Raw genomic sequence first — 26,649 nt, 5'->3', positions numbered from 1 at the left:
TACAACCATCATCTTGCAATATAGACGTTTCAACTACTGCCATTAAAATGGATGGTATGTATTGTACCAGCAAAGCCTAGCAAACATTTTCCTCCAATTTTTATTGTCTTCAATCACAGAAATGATAGTATCAATCACCAAAGCTATTTAAAAAGTGATTGATCCAATTAAAAAATTAATTGATATTATTCTTTTTTGTTTTAATTAAAACAAGTATATACGGCCGTAAGTTCGGCCAGGCCAAATCTTATGTACCCTCCACCATGGATTGTGTAGAAACTTCTACTAAAGACTGTCATCCACAATAGAATTACTTGGGTTGCGGCAACTCTTGGCGATGGCAAATTCAGTTTGACAAAATTTTCTATAGAAGTAAATTTTTTGACATAATTTACTATAGAAATAAAATTTTGAGAAAATTTTCTATAGAAATAAAATTTTGAGAAATTTTTCTATAGAAATAAAATTTTGAGAACATTTTCTATAGAAATAAAATTTTGAGAAAATTTGCTATAGAAATAAAATTTTGATAAAATTTTCTATAGAAATACAATTTTGAGAAAATTTTCTATAGAAATAAAATTTTGAGAAAATTTTCTATAGAAATAAAATTTTGAGAAAATTTTCTATAGAAATAACATTTTGAGAAAATTTTCTATAGAAATAAAATTTTGAGAAAATTTTCTATAGAAATAACATTTTGAGAAAATTTTCTATAGAAATACAATTTTGAGAAAAATTTGTATAAAAATAAAATGTTGACAAAATTTTCTATAGTAATAAAATTTTGAGAAAATTTTCTATAGAAATAAAATGTTGGTAGATTATTTTTGGCGATATGGACCAATTTTTGTGTATATATAACTATAGACCGATAAGGAGCAATTTTTGGCACGGTTGTTAGCGGCCATATACTAGCACATTGAACCAAATTTCAACCGAATCGGATGAATTTTGTTCCTCCAAGAGGTTCAGGAGGTCAAATCTGGGGATCGATTTATATGGGGGTCATATAAACTTATAGACCGATATGGACCAATTTTTGCATGATTGTTAGAGACCATATACTAACACCAAAAATTCACCAACTAAATTTCAACAGGATCGGATGATCCTCCAAGATGCTCAGGAGGTCAAATCTGGGGATCGGTTTAAATGGGGTTATATATACTTATGGACCGATATGGACCAATTTCTGCATGGTTGTTTGAGATCATATACTAACACCACGTACCAAATTTCAACCGGAAGGGTTAAAATTTGCTTCTTTAAGAGGCTCCACAAGCCAAATCTGGGATTCGGTTTATATGGGGGCTGTATGTAGAAGTGGTCCAATATGGCCTGTTGCAATTGTTGAATCAATTAATTTTTTTATTGAATGTTTTTATACCCTCCATCATAGGATGGGGGTATATTAACTTTGTCATTCCGTTTGCAACACATCGAAATATTGCTCTAAGACCCCATAAAGTATATATATTCTGGGTCGTGGTGAAATTCTGAGTCGATCTAAGCATGTCCGTCCGTCCGTCCGTCTGTTGAAATCACGCTACCTTCCGAACGAAACAAGCTATCGACTTGAAACTTGGCACAAGTACTTGTTATCGATGTAGGTCGGATGGTATTGAAAATGGGCCATATCGGGCCAGTTTTACGTATAGCCCCCATATAAAGGGTCCTTCAGATTTGGCTTGTGGAGCCTCTAACAGAAGCATATTTCATCCGATCCGGCTGAAATTTGGTACATGGTGTTGGTATATGATCTCTAACAACCATGTAAAAATTGGTCTACATCGGTCCATAATTATATATAGCCCCCATATAAACCGATCCCCAGATTTGGCTTGCGGAGCCTCAAAGGGAAGAAAATTTCATGCGATCCGGCTGAAATTTGGTACATGATGTTGGTATATGGTCTCTAACAACCATGCAAAAATTGATCCATATCGGTCCTTAATTATATATAGCCCCCATATAAACCGATCCCCAGATTTGGCTTGCGGAGCCTCAAAGAGAAGCAAATTTCATCCGATCCGGCTGAATTTTGGTACATGATGTTGGTATGTGGTCTCTAGCAACCATGCAAAAATTGGTCCACATCGGTCCATAATTATATACAGACCCCATATAAACCGATCTCCAGATTTGGCTTGCGAAGCCTCATAGAGAAGCAAATTGCATCCGATCCGGTTGTAATTTGGAACATGGTGTTAGTATATGATCTTTAACAAGCGTGTCAGAATTGGTCCATATCGGTCCATAATTATATATAGCCCCCATATAAAACGTTCTCCGGATTTGACCTCCGGAGCCTCTTGGAGGAGCAAAATTCATCCGATCCGGTTCAAATTAGGAACGTGGTGTTAGTATATGGTCGCTAACAACCATACCAAAATTAGTCCCATCACACAAAAATTGGTCCATATCGGTTCATAATCATGGTTGCCACTAGAGCCAAAAATAGTCTACCAAAATTTTATTTCTATAGAAAATTTTGTCAAAATTTTATTTCTAGAGAAAATTTTGTTAAAATTTTATTCGGTTCATAATAAAATTTTCATCATTGTCAAAATTTTATTTCTATAGAAAATTTTGTTAAAATTTTATTCGGTTCATAATCATGGTTGCCACTCGAGCCAAAAATAATCTACCAAGATTTTATTTCTGTAGAAAATTTTGTCAAAAGTTTATTTCTATAGAAAAATTTTATTTCTGTAGAAATTTTTGTCAAAATTTTCTTTCTAAAGAAAATTTTGTCAAAATTTTTTTTCTATAGAAAGTTTTGTGAAAATTTTATTTCTATAGGAAATTTTGTTAAAATTTTATTTCTGTAGAAAATTTTGCCAAAATTTTATGTCTACTTTGTCAAACTGAATTATATACGTATTGGGTCGACCTTTTTATACCCTTCACCACTACTGTGGTACAGGGTATAATAAGTTTGTGCATTTGTATGTAACGCCAAGAAGGAAAAGTCTGAGACCCATCGTTTAGTATACCGATCGTCTTAGAATTAAATTCTGAGTCGATTTAGCGATGTCCGTCTGTCTGTCCGTCTGTCTGTCTGTCTGTTGATGTATTTTTGTGTGCAAAGTACAGCTCGCAGTTTTAGTCCGATTGTCCTAAAATTTGGTATAGGGTCCTGTTTCGGCTCAAAGACGATCCCTATTGATTTTGGAAAAGTCGGTTCAGATTTAGATATAGCTGCCATATATATTTTTCACCGATCTGGTCATAATTGACGTGTATATCAACCGATCTTCCTCAAATTCCGCACATCCGAATATTTTATGAGTCTCGAAAAACTTGCAAAATATCATCCAAATCGGTTCAGATTTAGATATAGCTCCCATATATAGCTTTCGCCCGATTTACACTCATTTGCCCACAGAGGCCAATTTTTTGCTTCGATTTAGTTGAAATTTTGCACAGGGAGTAGAATTAGCATTATAGGTATGTGTGTCAAATTTGGTGGAAATCGGTTCAGATTTAGATATAGCTCCCATATATAGCTTTCGCCCGATTTACACTCAAATGACCACAGAGGCCAATTTTTTGCTCCGATTTAGTTGAAATTTTGCACAGGGAATATAATTAGCATTGTAGCTATGTGTGCCAAATTTGGTTGAAATCAGTTCAGATTTAGATATAGCTCCCGTATATAGCTTTCGCCCGATTTACACTCATATGACCACAGAGGCCAATCTTTTACTCCGATTTAATTGAAATTTTGCACAGGGAGTAGAATTAGCATTGTAGCCATGCGTGCCAAATTTGGTTGAAATCGGTTCAGATTTAGATATAGCTCCCATATATAGCTTTCGCCCGATTTACACTCATATGACCACAGTCGCCAATCTTTTACTCCGATTTAATTGAAATTTTGCACAGGGAGTAGAATTAGCATTGTTGCTATGTGTGCCAAATTAGGTTGAAATCGGTTCAGATTTAGATATAGCTCCCATATATAGCTTTCGCCCGATTTACACTCATATGACCACAGATTTAGATATAGCTCCCATATATATGTTTTTCTGATTTGGACAAAAATTGTCAAACATTTTCCAACATTTTCCTTGTACCAACATTTTCCTTGTAAAATCGCCACTGCTTAGTCGAAAAGTTGTAAAAATGATTCTAATTTTCCTAAATTTCTAATACATATATATCGAGCAATAAATCATAAATAAACTTTTGCGAAGTTTCCTTAAAATTGCTTTAGATTTCAATGTTTCCCATATTTTTTTTTTTATACCCACCACCATAGGATGGGGGGTATATTAACTTTGTCATTCCGTTTCTAACACATCGAAATATTGCTCTAAGACCCCATAAAGTATATATATTCTGGGTCGTGGTGAAATTCTGAGTCGATCTGAGCATGTCCGTCCGTCCGTCTGTTGAAATCACGCTAACTTCCGAACGAAACAAGCTATCGACTTGAAACTTGGCACAAGTAGTTGTTATTGATGTAGGTCGGATGGTATTGCAAATGGGCCATATCGGTCCACTTTTACGTATAGCCCCCATATAAACGGACCCCAAAATTTGGCTTGCGAGGCCTCTAAGAGAAGCAAATTTCATCCGATCCGGCTGAAATTTGGTACATGGTGTTAGTATATGGTCCCTAACAAGCATGCAAAAATTGGTCCACATCGGTCCATAATTATATATAGCCCCCATATAAACCGATCCCCCGATTTGGCTTGCGAGGCCCCTAAGAGAAGCAAATTTCATCCGATCCGGCTGAAATTTGGTACATGGTGTTAGTATATGGTCTCTAACAACCATGCAAAAATTGGTCTACATCGGTCCATAATTATATATAGCCCCCATATAAACCGATCCCCCGATTTGGCTTGCGAGGCCCCTAAGAGAAGCAAATTTCATCCGATCCGGCTGAAATTTGGTACATGGTGTCAGTATATGGTCTCTAACAACCATGCAAAAATTGGTCCACATCGGTCCATAATTATATATAGCCCCCATATAAACCGATCCCCCGATTTGGTTGCGAGGCCTCTAAGAGAAGCAAATTTCATCCGATCCGGCTGAAATTTGGTACATGGTGTTAGTATATGGTCTCGAACAACCATGCAAAAATTGGTCCACATCGGTCCATAATTATATATAGCCCCCATATAAACCGATCCCCCGATTTGGCTTGCGAGGCCTCTAAGAGAAGCAAATTTCATCCGATATGGCTGAAATTTGGTACGTTATGTTAGTATATGGTCTCTAATAACCATGCAAAAATTGGTCCACATCGGCTCATAATTATATATAGCCCCCATATAAACCGATCACCAGATTTGACCTCCGGAACCTCTTGGAAGACCAAAATTCATCTGATTCAGTTGAAATTTGGTACGTGGTGTTAATATATGGCCTCAAACTCCCATGCAAAAATTGGTCGATATCGGTCCATAATTATATATAGGCCCCATATAAACCGATCCCCAGATTTGACCTCCAGAGCCCCTTGGAAGAGCAAAATACTTCCCATTCGGTTGAAATTTGGTACGTGATGTTAGTATATGGTATCCAACAACCATGCAGGAATAAGAAGTTTTAAGATACCACAACCCAAGTAATTCGATTGTGGATGACAGTCTTTCGTAGAAGTTTCTACGCAATCCATGGTGGTGGGTACATAAGATTCGGCCTGGCCGAACTTGCGGCCGTATATACTTCGAGTGATATTTAAATGTATGTATTTGGGACAAACCTTTATATCTAGCCCCCAACACATTTAACGGATGTGATATGGTATCGAAAATTTAGATCTACAAAGTGGTGCAGGGTATAATATAGTCGGCCCCGTCCGACTTTAGACTTTCCTCACTTGTTTGATTTAATATATACCACGTATGGACTTACACAATTTAAAAGATGGTGTTAGTAGGTTTTAAGATACCTTGCCATCGGCAAGCGTTACCCCAACTTAAGTAATTCGATTGTGATGGCAGTGTTTAGAAGAAGTTTCTACGCAATTCATGATGGAGGGCCTGGCCGAACTTACGGCCGTATATACTTGGTTTTTTTTTTTTGTATTACAAGAAGGTTTATTTTTTGGATTCAAAAGACTAATCGAGTTTTTGTCAAAAAAGTTGAAAAGTTGAATTGGACCTTTGTAGTCTTCAAAAGCGTTTAATCGACTTTTGGCATTTTTCATGTTGGCCAAAATATTAAAAAGTAAATGTGGTGAAAACATTTCTACGGTAGCTCTGAGATTATTCGCAAAGACTAATCTTCTATAGCATCACCGGAGCCTGCAAAATCCAAATCAGTTCAGATTTACATATAGCTCCCATATATATCTGTTGAGAGATTTATATGGCAGAAAGCGAACATTTGTCATCAACAAGTGTGCCAAATATGGCGTCCTAAATGGACATCGGTAGTCAAAGGGTTAATAGGATCCCATAGACGTGCAAACTTTTCGGAAAAATCTTCATAAATATACTCCCAAATGTTTGCAGGGATTTTTCACATAAAAATTGTATGTTGTAAGGTGCTGTATCTGTTTCGTTTTTGTTTTTTTATACCCTGCTCCACACTGTGGAACAGGGTATTATAAGTTAGTGCATATGTTTGCAACACCCAGAAGGAGACGAAATAGACACATGGTGTCTTTGGCAAAAATGCTCAGGGTGGGCTCCTGAGTCGATATAGCGATGTCCGTCTGTCCGTCTGTCCGTCTGTCCGTGAACACATTTTGTAATCAAAGTCTAGGTCGCAGTTTTAGTCCAATCGACTTCAAATTTGGCACAAGTATGTTTTTGGGCTCAGAATAGATCCCTATTGATTTTGGAAGAAATCGGTACAGATTTAGATATAGCTCCCATATATATATTTCGCCCGATATGGACTTATATGGCCCCAGAAGCCACAGTTTTACCCTAATTTGCTTAAAATTTTGCACAAGAAGAACAAATAGCACTATAGTCAAGTGTGCCAAATTTTATTCAAATCGGTTCAGATTTAGATATAGCTCCCATATATATCTTTCGCCCGATATGGACTAATACGGTCCCAGAAGCCAGAGTTTTACCCCAATTTGGTTGAAATTTTGCACAGAGAGTAGAATTAGCATTGTAGCTATGCGTTCCAAATTTGGTTGAAATCGGTTCAGATTTAGATATAGCTCCCATATATAGCTTTCGCCCGATTTACACTCATATGACCACAGATGCCAATTTTTTGCTCCGATTTAGTTGAAATTTTGCACAGGGAGTAGAATTAGTATTGTAGCTATGCGTGCCAAATTTGGTTGAAATCGGTTCAGATTTAGATATAGCTCCCATATATAGTTTTCTCCCGATTTACACTCATATGACCACAGAGGCCAATTTTTAACTCTGATTTAGTTGAAATTTTGCACAGAGAGTAGAATTAGCATTGTTGCTATGCGTGCCAAATTTGGTTGAAATAGATATAGGATTTTGTAGAAGTCTATCAAATTCTTCCAGATTGAGTGGTATTTAAATGTATGTATTGGGACAAACCTTTATATATAGCCCCCAACACATTTGACGGATGTGATATGGTATCGAAAATTTAGATCTACAAAGTGGTGCAGGGTATAATATAGTCGGCTCCGCCCGACTTTAGACTTTCCTTACTTGTTTTTTTTTTTTTTTTGTAAAGTGGTGATTCGTATTGTTCTTTGAAAAGTTTGTGTCGTCTTCAACAATCAAGAAGGAACCAGCATGATATTTATCCTCATAGAAAAGAATAAATGCAGTTGCCCTATGCAATTGTTCGGTAAATATTCCATTTAAAACAAGTATATACGGCCGCAAGTTCGGCCAGGCCGAATCTTATGTACCCACCACCATGGATTGCGTAGAAACTTCTACGAAAGACTGTCATCCACAATCGAATTACTTGGGTTGTGGTATCTTAAAACTTCTTATTACTGCATGGTTGTTGGATACCATATACTAACATCACGTACCAAATTTCAACCGAATGGGAAGAATTTTGCTCTTCCAAGGGGCTCTGGAGGTCAAATCTGGGGATCGGTTTATATGGGGCCTATATATAATTATGGACCGATATCGACCAATTTTTGCATGGGAGTTTGAGGCCATATATTAACAAAACGTACCAAATTTCAACTGAATCGGATGAATTTTGGTCTTCCAAGAGGTTCCGGAGGTCAAATCTGGTGATCGGTTTATATGGGGGCTATATATAATTATGAACCGATGTGGACCAATTTTTGCATGGTTGTTAGAGACCATATACTAACATCACGTACCAAATTTCAGCCGGATCGGATGAAATTTGCTTCTCTTAGAGGCCTCGCAAGCCAAATCGGGGGATCGGTTTATATGGGGGCAATATATAACTATAGATCGATGTGGACCAATTTTTGCATGGTTGTTCGAGACCATATACTAACACCATGTACCAAATTTCAGCCGGATCGGATGAAATTTGCTTCTCTTAGAGGCCTCGCAAGTCAAATCGGGGGATCGGTTTATATGGGGGCTATATATAATTATGGACCGATGTGGACCAATTTTTGCATGGTTGTTAGAGACCACATACTGACACCATGTACCAAATTTCAGCCGGATCGGATGAAATGTGCTTCTCTTAGGGGCCTCGCAAGCCAAATCGGGGGATCGGTTTATATGGGGGCTATATATAATAATGGACCGATGTGGACCAATTTTTGCATTGGTTGTTAGGAACCATATACCAACACCATGTACCAAATTTCAGCCGGATCGGATGAAATTTGCGTCTCTTAGAGGCCTCGCAAGCCAAATTTTGGGGTCCGTTTATATGGGGGCTATACGTAAAAGTGGACCGATATGGCCCATTTGCAATACCATCCGACCTACATCAATAACAACTACTTGTGCCAAGTTTCAAGTCGATAGCTTGTTTCGTTCGGAAGTTAGCGTGATTTCAACAGACGAACAGACGGACGGACGGACGGACGGACGGACGGACGGACGGACATGCTCAGATCGACTCAGAATTTCACCACGACCCAGAATATATATACTTTATGGGGTCTTAGAGCAATATTTCGATGTGTTACAAACGGAATGACAAAGTTAATATACCCCCCATCCTATGGTGGTGGGTATAAAAATATTCGTTTGGTTTATGTTCTGTTCTGCTTGCCCTTCTTTCTATTCTGTCCTAACCAGAATATCAGAGATTTTTCTGATTTAAATGCTTTAAATAGTTCATAATTGTTAACATTTTACATTGTAAGCATTAAGACTTGTGCAAATGTAACATTTCAATGCGCCTATACAACCTAATAGAGAAGAAAAACCATAGATAACAACCGATTTGGTTTCCCTAATTCAATCACGATATTAATTAGATATAAAATATATTCTCGATTGAAAAATCAATTGATTTCTTCGGCACTTTCAATTAATTTTAATAAAATTTTAAAAATTTAAAATTTAAAAATAAAATATAATAGCCGAAATAAAATAAAAAGTTTTAAACTCTTGTACTTTTAACTTCATTATAAAACGATTTTTTTTTTATTATAAAATTCCCTCCCTTTAAGAAACATCATCATTTCACTCTTTCTTAGATAACCACACAAATTGACAGCCAGTACAAAGAGCACGAAGAATTTAATTTTGTCAAGAAAAAAAATCTAGCGGAAATTTGATATGTTCCGTATTCAGTCAATCTAACATCCATTTAAGGGGCTGAATAGAAGAAAAAAGTTCTGACATAGGAAAAATCAACCTTTAAAAATTGATTTATTAAAATGGATATTAGTTCTACCAAATCAAAATAAAATAACAAAAGGACAGTAGAAAAGATGTCTACCGGTAGTAGATTGTATGTATTGGAAAACAGATGTTAGAATGTATCATTTTTAACTTTGAAATCAAATCGTGTTATATGGACAATGCTAGGGCATATATTTATAAAAAACACTGTATTCCAAATGTAGGACACTAAAAACTAATATTGAAATTGAATTCTCATGCGGACAACAATTTAAAAAACTAAAAAAATTTCTTCACCAATTTCAATTTTTGGTTTTATACCCACCACCATAGAATGGTGATGGTGCTATAATAAGTTTGTCATTCCCTTTTCAACACATCGAAATATCGATTTCCGACTACATCAAGTATATACATATATTCTTGATCTGGGAGAAATTCTAAGACGATATAACCATGTCCGTCTGTCTGTTTGTTGTAATCACTCACCAGCCTTCAATACTGGCGCTATCATCCTGAAATTTGACATAGATTCGTTTTTTGTTTGAAGGCAGGCCAAGTTCGAGGATGGGCTATATCGGTCAAGGTTTTGATATAGTCATCATTCAATCAGATCGGATGAATTTTGCTCTTCCAAGAGGCTCCGGAGGTCAAATTTGCACGAGGCTCCGCAAACCAAATCTGGGGATCTGCTTTTATGGGGGCTATGTATAATTATGGACCAATATTTGCATGGTTGTTAGAGACCATATACCAACACCATGTACCAAATTTCAGCCAGATCGGATGAAATTTGCTTCTCTTAGAGGTTCCGCAAGCCAAATCTGGGGATCGGTTTAATTATGGACCGATGTGGGCAAATTTTTGCATGGCTGTTAGAGACTATATACTAACACCATGCAACAAATTTTAGCCGGATCGGATGAGTTTGGCTCCTCCAAGAGGCTCCGCAAGCCAAATCTGAGCGTCGGTTTATATGGGGAGCTATACGTAAAAGTGAACCGATATGGCCCATTTGCAATACCATCCGACCGACATCAATAACAACTACTTGTGCCAAGTTTCAAGTCGATAGCTTGTTTCGTTCGGAAGTTAGCGTGATTTCAACAGACTGAAGGACGGACGGACGGACATGCTTAGATCGACTCAGAATTTCACCACGACCCAGAATATAACAGGTTGGCTGATAAGTCCCCAGTCTAACAAAGAAAAACAATTTTTTTTTTTGTCAAAATTCGTTTTTATTAATCAACATAGTTCCCTTCAAGAGCGATACAATGATTATAACGACTTTCCAATTTTTTTGATACCATTTTGGTAGTACTCCTTCGGTTTTGCCTCAAAATAGGCCTCAGTTTCGGCGATCACCTCTTCATTGCAGCCAAATGTTTTCCCTGCGAGGATCCTTTTGAGGCCTGAGAACAAGAAAAAGTCGCTGGGAGCCAGATCTGGAGAATACGGTGGGTGGGGAAGCAATTCGAAGCCCAATTCATGCATTTTTGCCATTGTTTTCAATGACTTGTGGCACGGTGCGTTGTCTTGGTGGAACAACACTTTTTTCTTCTTCATATGGGACCGTTTTCCTGCGATTTCAACCTTCAAATGCTCGAATAACGCCATATAATAGTCACCCTTCTCAAGATAATCGATAAAAAAATTATTCCATGCTCATCCCAAAAAACAGAGGCCATTACTTTGCCAGCGGACTTTTGAGTCTTTCCACGCTTCGGAGACGGTTCACCGGTCGCCGACTGTCGATTGGACTCAGGAGTGTAGTGATGGAGCCATTTTTCATCCATTGTCACATATCGACGGAAAAACTCCGGTGTACTACAAGTTAACAGCTACAAACACCGCTCAGAATCATCAACACGTTGTTGTTTTTGGTCAAATGTGAGCTCGGGCGGCTCACATTTTGCACAGAGCGTCAGCATATCCATATATTGATGAATGATATGACCAACACGTTCCTTTGATATCTTTAAGGTCTCTGCTATCTCGATCAACTTCATTTTACGGTCATTCAAAATCATTTTGTGTTTTTTTTTTGATGTTTTCGTCGGTAACCACCTCTTTCGGGCGTCCACTGCGTTCACCGTCCTCCGTGCTCATTTCTCCACGCTTGAATTTTGAATACCAATCAATTATTGTTGATTTCCCTGGGGCAGAGTCCGGAAACTCATTATCAAGCCAAGTTTTTGCTTCCACCGTATTTTTTCCCTTCAGAAAACAGTATTTTATCAAAACACGAAATTCCTTTTTTTCCATTTTTTCACAATAAAAAAAGTTGTTTCACAAAAGACGCTCTATCTAACAAACTAATTGACTTACAGACGTCAAATTTTGACACTAATCATTTGAAGGTTGATACTATATAAAAATAGTATGCATTTAATACTAGCGACGTCATCTATGTGTCAGACCGGGGACTTATCAGCCAACCTTTTATATACTTTATGGGGTTTAGAGCAATATTTCGATGTGCTACAAACGGAATGACAAACTTAATGTACCACCGTCCTATGGTGGAGGGTATAAAAAGGGTATTTATTTATTTAATTATTGCATGCTTATACTTATAAGTAAATTATAAATATTAAAGGAATAAAGCTATGACATCACAGGTCTTAAACTTTAAAAATAATATTTATTTAGAGATTTTCCCAGAAAGTGTATTTAATTTATGGGTTCTCTCTCTCTCTCTCTATTAAAGTTTCCCACTTCCATTATCGTAAATAGATAAAACATTGCCAGATATTTCAACATCATTTGATCCATACAATACACTGTAAATGGACCCTTTCATTGGGGTTCTTTGCAACTCGTATTACCACCATTCACAGCAATAAAATTTAATTAATTTTACCATTTCATTTTATTTCTTGCTTTCTTTTCTTCAATACCTTCATCCCGGCTCATATGGGACATCCTATTTTATGTGAATGACATCCTCTTTTGCTCTGCGCGATCTTGATGGTGGTATTGGTGCTACACACACAAACACATATAGGCCATCACAATCGTGGCACATCCATTTACAACAATCCCTTCAGTGCTCTGACCATCATGCATGACATCGACATCGATGATTACGAGATCCAGCAGCAACACCACGCAAATAGCAACTTTGACAATAAACATCACATCGAGACGACAGTAAAAAAGCACTTTGACGTCAAGAAACACAGGTGAGTGAGTGAGTGAGTGAGTGAGTGAAGGAATGAGTCAGTGAGTTAGTGACCAGGTCAATATTGATTGTTGAAGCATACGGGCAAATATGTAACCAGTAACCGAGGCAAATGAAACTCAATGAAAGCACTGATGTGTACTATGGGTCCATTGGCCCCATAAAAACATGTCATGGACCATTCTTTTAAATGGCATTGTGTATATGTATGGGTGTGTATTTTCTTTTTGTTTGTTTGTGGCTGCGTGAACAAATTAAATTGGCCTAAAAAATGTTTTAATATCCTCTCAACCATAGCACAGGAAATCGTCAGTAAATTAAATCTATTTGAAAAAGTATTTTTTTCATCTTTAGTTCATCAGTACTTAGAACGAAAATTGTTATCAAAAAAATTCTGGAGGATAATGTTAAAAGTAAATTCACATTTAAATCTATATAACAATTGCCGATAAAATACAAATAACTTAACACATCCCATAGAAACGAGGAAACCCAATAAAAATAATGATCTTCCAAAAAAATCGTTCGGATCCCTAATTTGTGATCCGGAATTAGTGCAAACTTGGATCATCTCCAAAGAATTTTACACTGGCTTGTCACAGGACGGAAGTACTCCACTCTTGGATCCTTTGTATTGCTTTAGAAGGGTTTCAAAGCTTCTCTAAGTGGTTTCACTGCAATGTGGAATGCCGTTCGGACTATAAAAAGGAGATCCCTTGTCATTGAGCTTAACATTGAATCGGGCAGCACCCAGTGATAAGAGAGAAGTTCACCAATGTGGTATCACAATGGACTGAATAGTCTAAGTGAGCCTGATACTTCGGGCTGCCACCTAACCTAACCTAACCTATTGCTTTAGAAGTTGTGCTTGGGAAGTTTATTTTGGAAGTTTATTTATTTGGATGAAGAAATTAAAAAAAAAAAAACTAAAAAACTAAATTTTATTCTAATTTCACTTTTTCTTATTATCAGTATTTTTTGTTACACATTTTTTCGCATTATCTAATTTTTACAAATTTAAAAACTTCTTCGCTTCCACCGGGGGTCTGTTGGCACGATGCATCAAAACGTCTATTCAAATGTTTGTGATATGAACCTAATTGGACACCACGCCATGACATTAACTAACTACGTTCTGAGATGTTCTTGATTATTATTGAAAAAAATGAAGAACGCTGGTTCAAATCTCACCAGCGACAATTTTCTTATTAAATATTTTCTAAAAAATTATTTTTTATGTGGTACAGGGTATAATAAGTTTGTGCATTTGTATGTAACGCCAAGAAGGTGAAGTCTGAGACCCATCGTTTAGTGTACCGATCGTCTTAGAATTAAATTCTGAGTCGATTTAGCGATGTCCGTCTGTCTGTCTGTCTGTCCGTCCATCTGTTTGTATATATAATTTTGTGTACAAAGTACAGCTCGCAGTTTAAGTCCGATCGTCCTCAAATTTGGCATAGGGTCGTTTTCTGGTACAAAGACAATCGCTATTGATTTTGAAAAAAATCGGTTCAGATTTAGATATAGCTGGCATATATATTTATCACCGATCTGGTCATAATTGACGTATTTATCAACGTATTTTCTCAAAATTTTGGGCATGCAAATATTTTGGGGCTTTCGTAAGATATGCAAAATATCAGCCAAATCGGTTCAGATTTAGATATAGATCCCATATATATCTTTCGTCCGATTTGAACTTATAGGGCCAAAAAAGCCAGAGTTTTGTCCTGATTTGCTTCAAATTTTGCACAAGGAGTACGTTTAAGAGTATCATTCAGTTTGCTAAATTTGGTTAAAATCAGCTCAGATTTAGATGTAGCTCCCATATATATCTTTCGCCCGATTTAGACTCATATGGCCTCAAAAGCTAGAGGTTTGCTCTGATTTGCTTAAAATTTTGCACAAGGAGTACGTTTAATAGTATCGTTAAGCGTGCCAAAGTTGGTTCAAATCGGTTCAGATTTTGATAAAGCTCCCATATATATCTTTTGTCCGATTTGCACTTATATGGCTTCAAAAGCCAGAGTTTTGCCCTGAGTTGCTTCAAATTTTGCATAAGGAGTACGTTCAACAGTATCGTTAAGCGTGCCAAATTTGGTTCAAATCGGTTCAGATTTAGATGTAGCTCCCATATATATATTTCGCCCGATTTACACTCATATGACCACGGAGGCCAAAATTATTCTCCAATTTACGTTTTTTGCTGAGATAGCAGGATTATTATTATAACTATGCATGTCAAATTTGGTCAAAATCGGTTCATATTTAGATATAGCTCCCATATATATACGAGAGAGTAGGGGAAATATGGTAGAATGTTTCATATTTCAGACCCATTTTCAATGGGAGATTTAACCAATATCCTTGTAAAATCGCCACTGCTGACTTTAGACTTTACTTACTTGTTTTTTTTTCATATATTTTTGTATAAATTTATTTTTTCCATTAAAACTCAACAATTAAAAATTATCGTAATTTGCTAAATCTTCTCAAAGAAACTTCCTTGGAAGTGAAAAAGTTAAACGGCACAGGTTCAAATCCCAGCGGGGATGAAAAAAAAAATTGATGGGGGATTCCAGGATGCGCTTTAAAAGAAATGTTTGTGGAACAACTTCCATTTTTTTTTTTGCTGGGAAATTATTAATATAAATTAATTCATTACTTTTGTTTTCAAAACGCCTTTATCATCTATGATTCGCTATTTCCGTGCCCGACTTTTTCAAAAATGGACGAAAGTTCTCCAATTTATATGAATTTTCCAATGAAGGTTGGGGGTGATGTCTAGACTTTATTTTTCGATATTTGGTCCGGGAGGGGGACCTCCCGTCTGTCCGACTTTTTTTTTAAAGTACAGTGAAAGAATTAAAATTCTTTGATTTACTTGAGGCGTGGTTATGAAATTAATACGGGGGTAGCTGATTGTTTAATATTTGGTCGGGAGGGGGACCTGCCCTTTGCCGGAAGTTTTGAAAATAGGAACAAAATTATCCAATTTGCTTAAAATTTTCAGGGAAGATTGAAGGGGTCGTTTAGACAAAGAACGGGTACTTAGGTTAGGTTAGTGGCAGTCCGATCTATCAGGCTCATTTAGACTATTCAGTCCATTGTGATACCACAGTGGTGAACTTCTCTCATATCACTGAGTGCTGTCCGATTCCATGTTAGGCTCAATAACAAGGGACCTCCTTTTTATAGCCGAGTCCAAACGGCGTTCCACATTGCAGTGAAACCACTTAGAGAAGCTTTGAAACACTCAGCAATGTCACCAGCATTACTGAGGTGGGATAATCCACCGCTGAGAAACTTTTTTTGGTATTCAATCGAAGCAGGAATCGAACCCACGACCTTGTGTATGCAAGGCTACTTTATTTTTCGATATTTGGACGGAGAGGAGACCTCCACTTTAAGCGACTTTTTAAAAATTGGGATTAAGCTTTCCGGTCTGCTTTATATTTTTAGGATGATTGGGAGACCCCTGGCCCTACTGCGAAAAAAAAACACTAATCGTCTCCGTTGTGGTATTTATAAAACCTAATTTTTTGATATTTGGACGGGTAGGGGACCTCTAAACTAAACTTCTCCAATTTACTTGAAATTTAGAGAAAACGTTGCAGGAGTTTATTAAATTAATATAGGGTACCTGATTTTTTGATATTTGGAAGGGAAGAGGAGAGTTTGAGAGTGTTCTCTTTTTCGATATTTTATCGGGGAAGGGAACATTTTTACTTAACTCATTCGATTCGCTTTGTATTTGTAGGAAACGTGCATAAGTGATATGTGATTTTTCCATATCTGGTCAAGGAGGGCACCTCTTCTTTACCCGATTTGTTGAAAATTGAAAGTCTTTCTATTTTTTTTAATTAGCAGGAAAAATAGGGGGTGCTATCTAAATGGAACTAGGTACTTAAGTTTTTATACCCTCCACCATAGCATGGGGGTATATTAAATTTGTCATTCCGTTTGTAACACATCGAAATATTGCTCAAAGACCCCATAAAGTATATATATTCCGGGTCGTGGTGAAATTCTGAGTCGATCTGAGCATGTCCGTCCGTCCGTCCGTCTGTTGAAATCACGCTAACTTCGGAACGAAAGAAGCTATCGACTTGAAACTTGACACAAGTAATTGTTGTTAATGTAGGTCGGATGGTATTGCAAATGGGCCATATCGGTCCACTTTACGTAATTTGAAATTTGGTACATGGTTACTGTTACTATAGGGTCTCTAACAACCATGCAAAAATTGGTCCATAACGGTCCACTTTTACGTATAGCCCCCATATAAACGGACCCCAAAATTTGGCTTGCGATTGCTCTAAGAGAAGCAAATTTCATCCGATCCGGCTGAAATTTGGTTCATAGGGATAGTATATGGTCTCTAACAACCATGCAGAAATTGGTCCATATCGGTCTATAATTATATATAGCCCCCATATAAACCGATCCCCCGATTTGGCTTGCGGAACCTCTAAGAGAACCAAATTTCATCCGATCCGGCTGAAATTTGGAACATGGTGTTGGTATATATTCTCTAATGACCATGCAAAAATTGGTCCACATCGCCCCATAAATCTATATAGCCCCCATATAAACCGATCCCCATATTTGACCTCCAGAACCTCTTAGAGGAGCAAAATTCATCCGATCCGGTTGAAATTTGGTACGTGGTGTTAGTATATGGTCTCTAACAACCATGCAAGAATTGGTCCATATCGGTCCATAATTATATATAGCCCCCATATAAGCCGATCCCCAGATTTGACCTCCGGAGCCTCTTAGTGGAGCACAATTCATCCGATCCGGTTGAAATTTGGTACGTGGTGTTAGTATATGGTCTCTAACAACCATGCAAGAATTGGTCCATATCGGTCCATAAGTATATATAGCCCCCATATAAGCCGATCCCCAGATTTGACCTACGGAGCCTCTTAGTGGAGCAAAATTCATCCGATCCGGTTGAAATTTGGTACGTGGTGTTAGTATATGGTCTCTAACAACCATGCAAGAATTGGTCCATATCGGTATATAAGGCCGCTAATAACCATGCCAAAATTGGTCCATGTCGGTCTATAGTTATATATAGCCGATCCCCAATCACAAAAAAATTGGTCCATATCGGTTCATAATCATGGTTGCCACTCGATCCAAACATAATCTACCAAAATTTTATTTTTATAGAAAATTTTGTCAAAATTTTATTTCTATAGAAAATTTTGTCAAAATATTATTTCTATTGAAAATTTTGTCAAAATTTTATTTCTATAGACAATTTTGTCAAAATTTTATTTCTATAGAAAATTTTGTCAACATTTTATTTCTATAGAAAATTTTGTCAAAATTTTATTTCTATAGAAAATTTTGTCAAAATTTTTTTTCTATAGAAAATTTTGTGAAAATTTTATTTCTATAGAAAATTTTGTAAAAATTTTACTTTTATAGAAAATTTTGTCAAAATATTATTTCTATTGAAAATGTTGTCAAAATTTTATTTCTATTCAAAATTTTTTCCAAATTTTATTTCTATAGAAAATTTTTTCAAAATTTTACTTCTATAGAAAATGTTGTCTAAATTTTATTTTGTCGTATTTAATCGGCCTTTTTTTTTAATATATACCACATATGGACTATGTGGTATATATTACGGTGTTAGGAAGTTTTAAGATACCTTGCCATCGGCTTCAGTAGAAGTTTCTACGCAATCCATGGTGGAGGGTATATAAGCTTCGGCCGGGCCGAACTTTCGGCCGTATATACTTGTTGATATTTACGGAGGGGGAATCTCCTTCTTCTTCTTCTTCTTCTTCTTCTTCTTCTTGCCAGACATTTAAAAGTATATACGCATCCCTTAAAAAGCGAAAACTGAAAGTTAGCAATTTGTTTGAATTACAAAAAATACCTGAACTTAGTTTTTACACGAAATTAATATTGCGAATTACAGTATAAATATAAATGGAATTATTTATACTATCCTTTCTGGTCTGTATTTAAATTTGCAGTGGAAGCAATTTTTCTTCAAAATCTAACAAACAACCCCAAACATTTACCAGTTTTGGTATTTGATGCATAAATTTCAATTTACGCAGAAGATAGTTCAGTGTTCAGTTTTTCGCATAACAGTTTTATTATACGAGTATTCTATGTGGCAATATTTCGTACTATGCTATGGATACAAATTTTGAATTTATTAATTAACACTCGAAATTTTAAAAGTTTTTCAACAAAAGGGTTTACATCAACTTTCTTCATATACGAGTAGTTTCTCTTTGTATCCACTTCACGATTGTATTTAATAACCTTAGCTACTTAAGAAAAAACTTTTTACTATTATCCAAAATTTCCTTAAAATTTGCCAAATTAACTTTTTTTTTTTTAATTCCATTCAGCCATGACTTTCACCATGAACACCTTATTTCCGGTGAAAAACTTTTCTTTCTCCGATTGTAGTTTCGAGCGGATGTCTGTGCTTGAATAAGTATTTGTATTGATAATAAATGAGTGGGTATACGTGGTTGTGTGTGTATGAGTGTGCGTGTGGTGTAGTTGCTTCCGTTCTTATGGTCAACATTAATTTATGTGGTTGCATTTAAGGTAAAATAGTTTTCCAAACATTCTATCGCACTTCAACTAAAATGGAATTAGTTTTTACTTTCTTCCCTTCCTCTCACTATAAAATACTATTGGCCCACTTCTGTCTTATGTGAAGCAAAAAAAAAATGAAAAATTTTTTTCTGCTTCACATAATGAAAATTGAATTGGACATTAGAGGGGGATCTGATCATTTTCGATATGGCCCATATTGGGGAAAAAAAATAATGACAGTTTATGGAAGGAATTTACATGGTAAAAGTAGGCTTAAAGTTAAAAACAACTTTTTTCAATACGGGGAATAATTTTTAAATTGAGATAAGAGAATCTTGGATTAAAATATAAAGCATCAAATTTAGGTTAAGGCTTGCTTTAGGATTTTCCATCTTTGGTTTAGTTTTTTTTTTTTTTATTAAACAAATACAGCAAATTACTCATTAGGACTCAAGCCTTTTTATAAGTTTCGTTAGTAACAGTAACAGCTAAGACTGGGAGATAATATGGAGGTGGAGTAATCGATAAAGGGATTCATAGCTCAGTACACTGAAAAATTATAGTCATGAAGCCAAATATTTCATGTCTTTAAATACGAATGCAAATTTTGTTTAGCACACTCAAAAAAAGTGAACTCTCTATTTCACTAAAGCCAATTTAACTTTATTTTAATTCATGGAATTATTATATTTGGAGGAAGTTTCCTTTACTCTAATAATTATACCCTTCACCACTACTGTGGTACAGGGTATAATAAGTTTTTGCATTTGTATGTAACGATCGTCTTAGAATTAAATTCTGAGTCGATTTAGCGATGTCTGTCTGTCTGTATGTCCGTCTGTCTGTCTGTTGATGTATTTTTGTGTGCAAAGTACAGCTCGCAGTTTTAGTCCGATTGTCCTAAAATTTGGTATGGAGTCCTGTTTTGGCTCAAAGACGATCCCTATTGATTTTGGAAAAAATCGGTTCAGATTTAGATATAGCTGCCATATATATTTTTCACCGATCTGGTCATAATTGGCGTGTATATCAACCGATCTTCCTCAAATTCCGTACATCCGAGTATTTTATGAGTCTCGAAAAACTTGCAAAATATCAGCCAAATCGGTTCAGATTTAGATATAGCTCCCATATATAGCTTTCGCCCTATTTACACTTATTTGCCAACAGAGGCCAGTTTTTTGCTCCGATTTAGTTAAAATTTTGCACAGGGAGTAGAATTAGCATTATAGCTATGCGTGTCACATTTGGTTGAAATCGGTTCAGATTTAGATATAGCTCCCATATATAGCTTTCGCCCGATATACACTCAAATGACCACAGAGGCCAATTTTTTGCTCCGATTTAGTTGAAATTTTGCACAGGGAGTATTATTAGAATATTTGCTATACGTGCCAAATTTGGTTGAAATCGGTTCATATTCAGATATAGCTCCCATATATAGCTTTCGCCCGATTTACACTCATATGACCACAGAGGCTAATTTTTTGCTCCGATTTAGTTGAAATTTTGCACAGGGAATAGAATTAGCATTGTTGCTATGCGTGCCAAATTTGGTTGAAATCGGTTCAGTTTTAGATATAGCTCCCATATATATGTTTTTCTCATTTCGACAAATATGGTCAAAATAGCAACATTTTCCTTGTAAAATCGCCACTGCTTAGTCGAATAGTTGAAAAAATGACTCTAATTTTCTTAAACTTCTAATACATATATATATCGAGCGATAAATCATAAATAAACTTTTGCGAAGTTTCCTTAAGATTGCTTCAGATTTAAATGTTTCCCATATTTATACCCTTCACCACTACTGTGGTACAGGGTATAATAAGTTTGTGCATTTGTATGTAAAGCCAAGAAGGAAAAGTCTGAGACCCATCGTTTAGTATACCGATCGTCTTAGAATTAAATTCTGAGTTGATTTAGCGATGTCCGTCTGTCTGTCTGCCTGTTGATGTATTTTTGTGTGCAAAGTACAGCTCGCAGTTTTAGTCCGATTGTCCTAAAATTTGGTATGGGGTCCTGTTTCGGCTCAAAGACGATCCCGATTGATTTTGGAAAAAATCGGTTCAGATTTAGATATAGCTGCCATATATATTTTTCACCGGTCTGGTCATAATTGGCGTGTATATCAACCGATCTTCCTCAAATTCCGTACATCCCAATATTTTATGAATCTCGAAAAACTTGCAAAATATCATCCAAATCGGTTCAGATTTAGATATAGCTCCCATATATACCATATCAAATCCGTCAAATTTGTTGGGTGCTATATATAAAGGTTTGTCCCAACTACATGCATTTAACTATCACTCGATCTGGACAGAATTTGACAGACTTATACAAAATCTATAGACTCAAAATTTAAGTCAGCTAATGCACTAGGGTGGAACAGTGCATTAGCCGAGTAAAAAATACTTTTCGACTAAGCAGTGGCGATTTTACAAGGAAAATGTTGGTATTTTGACCATTTTTGTCGAAATCAGAAAAACATATATATGGAAGCTATATCTAAATCTGAACCGATTTCAACCAAATTTGGCACGCATAGCTACAATGCTAATTCTACTCCCTGTGCAAAATTTCAACTAAAGCGGAGTTAAAAACAAGTATATACAGCACTAAGTTCGGCCGGGCCGAATCTTAAATACCCACCACCATGAACCAAATATTAGGGATTCTTTTGAAATTTCAGGAGGACTTGAGGACACTTCCCGAAGATAAATTTGAAGATTTCACCTATGAGGACTATATCAGATTCTGGATTTATAAGAACCATTTTGGTTTGAGTTTTAGAGGAATCATTAACATCTCTTGTAAGTGTGCAAGAAAATTATAAAATAACGTCTTGATTTGAAATCTTAAATCTGTAGAAGTAAAATCTGGAAATTTTACATTGGGTTTCAAGCAATTTTCATGATCAGTGCGCCTTCTACACCCTCAAATGGACCGATAAAAACTTCATCCGATACACGTTTTTGTGAGCCTAAAATACCAGAATATTTACAATTTCAGGCAAATCATATAAAAACTACAGTTTCTAGAAACCCAAGGAGTTAAATCGGGAGATCGTTCTTATGGGGGCTATACTAAAATATGGACCGATGCTCACCGTTTTCGGCACACCTCTTTATGACCCGAAAATACCTCTAGATTTCAAATTTCAGGCAAATAGGATAAAAACTTCGGATTTTAGAAGCCCAAGAAGTAAAATCATGAGCTCGGTCTATATGGGGGCTATACCAAACTATGGACCGATACTCACCATTTTCGGCACACCTCTTTATGGTCCTAAAATACCTCTAGATTTCCAATATCAGACTAATTGGATAAAAACTACGGTTTCTATAAGCCCAAGACCCCAAATCGGGAGGTCGTTTTATATGGGGACCATACCAAAACATGGACCGATACTCACAATTTTTGGCTCACGTATTTGTGGTCCTACAATACCTCTAGATTTCCAATTTCAGGTAAATTGAATAAAAACTGCGGTTTCTATAAGCCCAAGAAGTAAAATCGGGAGATCGGTCTATATGGGGGCTATAGCAAAACATGGACCGATACTCACCATTTTTGGCACACCTCTTTATGGTCATAGAAAATTTTGTCAAATTTTATTTCTATAGAAAATTTTGGCAAAATTTTATTTCTGTAGAAAATGTTGTCAAAATTTTAATTCTATAGAGAATGTTTTTAAAATTTTAAATCTTTTGAAAATTTTGTCAAACTTAATTATATACGTATTTAATCGGCCATTTTAAGTTTAATATATACCACGTATGGACTACGTGGTATAAATTACGGTATTAGGAAGTTTTAAGATACCTTGTCATCGGCAAAAGTTACCGCAACCCAAGTAATTCGATTGTGGATGACAGTCTTCAGTAGAAGTTTCTACGCAATCCATGGTGGAGGGTACATAAGCTTCGGCCTGGCCGAACTTACGGCCGTATATACTTGTTTTTAACTATTAGTGTTATTTTATTTGTACATGGACGAAAAGACTGTTTTCATACGGTATTAGGAAGTTTTAAGATACCTTGTCATCGGCAAAAGTTACCGCAACCCAAGTAATTCGATTGTGGATGACAGTCTTCAGTAGAAGTTTCTACGCAATCCATGGTGGAGGGTACATAAGCTTCGGCCTGGCCGAACTTACGGCCGTATATACTTGTTTTTAACTATTAGTGTTATTTTATTTGTAAATGGACGAAAAGACTGTTTTCATATATTTCGGTGTAAAAATGATATGTTTGGAACTCAAATATTTAACATATTACTTTTAAGTGCAAGCATATAATGGTCATATAGACTACCCAGCAAAAAGTTTCGAAGTTGTTCCAATGGCACAGCTTTAAGTTCACTTCTTAAAATGCCCGACCTAAGATGTCCTACAAAGCAAGTTATTTGAATTCACTTTTTTCATATTTTTAAGGGTTAATTTTAACTTTGTTTAACACCACTTCAGGATCTAAAACTAAAATTTTTACTATTTGTTTGGATACTCTTTTGTTGCTGGGTAGCATAACATATTTGCGACATATAATAAATACATTTATTAGATCAAAATATTATGTTTCACTCATTAAGTTCAAAACTGCAAAAATGTCTTTAGTGTTATAGGAATTTAAAGATGGGTGCATATTTCGTAAAATTAACAATGTTAATAAATTCTGAACTATTTTGTGGGATACATGAATTTAGCTAATCTTTATGCATCATTTCTGTATGATTTTTTACTCTGTTTTAGTTAATTTAACTAACGTGCGCAAAAAATTATTAAAGTCATCGAATGTTTCTTAAAAGCTACTAATTTCACGAACAAAAAATGAACTAAATCGGTTTTGCTGAAATATTGTAACCACTTTTTTGAGTGTGAAGAAAGAGATAAATTGGCTAGATTTTGACGAAATTTAATGCTGATTCCAAAGATTTTGTCTTTAAACTAAAGATTTTTGGTAAAAATAATTGCGTGTGCCGTGACTCGAACCTGGATTTTCTGCTCCACACGCATTAACAGTCGCCTTATCACATTGCACCACCGTCGGAGTTTCCATAACAACGTCTTAAGATTTTTTTAAGACTTTTCATGCGTAAAGAAGAACATCATAGCCAAGATTGCATTGGGAACGGCGTTGATAAAAAATGCTAAAATATAAACGAGATGGTGGTAATCATGTGTGGCATATATCTAGCGTTAGTTTTGGGGACGCGTCCTCAAAATTCACGATGCGTACCCTGCTGTCCTCATAACTAACGGTGCGTAGGAAATCGCCGAAATAAATGGAATATGTGGTCCATATAGTGCAATTTTGGGTTAGATGAGCTTAAAAAGATGTGGAGAATATTTCAGACTCGTAAAATCATATATATTTTTGTGTCCCCAAAATTAACGCAAGGCATACATATATATATATATATATATATATATATATATATATATATATATATATATATATATATATATATATATATATATATATATATATATATATATATATATATATATATATATATATATATATATATATATATAGGTGCTATATTTCAACCAAATTGGGTAAAACTCTGGCTTCTGGGGCCATATAAGTCCATATCGGGCGAAATATATATATGGGAGCTATATCTAAATCTGAACCGATTTCTTCCAAAATCAATAGGGATCTATTCTGAGCTAAATCACATACTTGTGCCAAATTTGAAGTCGAGTGGACTAAAACTGCGACCTAGACTTTGATTACAAAATTGTGTTCATGGACAGGCAGACATGGTTATATCGACTCAGGAGCCCATCCTGAGCATTTGTGCCAAAGACACTATGTGTCTATCTCGTCTCCTTATGGGTGTTGCAAACATATGCACTAACTTATAATACCCTGTTCCACAGTGTGGCGCAGGGTATAGATATGGGAAACATTTAAATCTGAACCAATTTTGAGGCAACTTCGCAAAAGTGTATATATGATTTATCGGTCGATAGATATGTATTAGAAGTAAAGGAAAATTGAAGTCATTCTTACCAGTTTTCGACTTAGTAGTGGCGATATTATAACGAAAATGTGAGTATTTTGGCCATTTTTGCCCTAATCGGAAAAACATATATGTGGAAGCTATATAAAAATCTGAACCGATTTCAACCAAATTTGACATGCATACTTAGTATGTTAATTCTACTCTCTGTGCAAAATTTCATGCAAATCGGAATACAACTTTGACCTCTGTGGTCATATGACGGAAAATCGGGCGAAAGATAACATAAAACCCCATCATCATCGACTCCAAGGATTCGAACTTGATATGTGTCTAATAGGCGGCCACTAGCAAACGATATTCATTGTTAGTTGTAGCTCATTATTTTGACAACTCCGGTTATGCTGCGAGTAGTAAGATATCGTTTACTGGTAATGCTGAAAGCATGCAGTTACACAGTTTTTTCTGGGCCCATGATTGGTAGAATTGACGCCTATGTCAATAGTTTATTTACTACAATTGGTCCGACGGCATACCTGAATAAATATGCGACCTACCTTAGAATATTTTATTATCATTATTTTCTTTTTTTATTCCTCCCCCTCCATCTATGTACAATTCCGGCAATACCCTCTTGTGTAAATACATCTGTATTTTATTGAAAAACTTGTGTGCGTTTCCGTTTCTTCGGTTTCCTTTCATTCCTTTTCCATATGAATGGGAACAACAAAACGAACACTTACAAGGACTTGCAGCCCTGGTATTGACACCCAACGTAGTAGGTGAATTATTTATGGACCCTCATTTTAGATTCACCCACTTATACATTTTACACGAAATGAGTGGCAGCGGAAGAACAGAAGCGAATGATTTCTTTGAAAATTATATGCGTGAAACTTTCCACACTATCGACATGGGGAAGTGGAAAGACAAAAAAATTTAACGTGTACGTGGAAAAAAATATTTCTAATTTGAAATATATTCTATTTATGTGAAATTAGTTTTTTAAAATATTACAACATTTTCAAATGTTTTATAAACTATATGATTAAAGCTAGTAGCACTATACCTCGTTATTATCGCCGAATAATAAGAGCTTGAATAGAATCATTGTTAAACGTAAATTTATATTTTTTTCCAATACTCGTGAGGAATTTTTATATGCAAAATTTGGAAATATTT

General features: G+C 35.8%; 1 protein-coding gene across 1 annotated transcript in view; it reads left to right on the top strand.

Moving 5' to 3' along the window:
* Positions 1-26,649, top strand: part of beat-VII (Immunoglobulin domain-containing protein beaten path VII) — a 275,572-nt gene that overhangs the window by 96,949 nt on the left and 151,974 nt on the right. Inside the window, exons 8-9 of the mRNA XM_075304937.1 lie at positions 25-54; positions 12,736-12,913. Of these exons, the coding sequence (XP_075161052.1) occupies positions 25-54; positions 12,736-12,913 (208 nt within the window). The remainder of the gene's footprint in view (positions 1-24; positions 55-12,735; positions 12,914-26,649) is intronic.

The sequence above is a fragment of the Haematobia irritans genome, chromosome 1 (assembly GCF_050003625.1).
Source record: "Haematobia irritans isolate KBUSLIRL chromosome 1, ASM5000362v1, whole genome shotgun sequence".
In the NCBI taxonomy this organism is placed as follows: domain Eukaryota; kingdom Metazoa; phylum Arthropoda; class Insecta; order Diptera; family Muscidae; genus Haematobia; species Haematobia irritans.
This window is presented reverse-complemented; position numbering and strand designations above follow the sequence as displayed.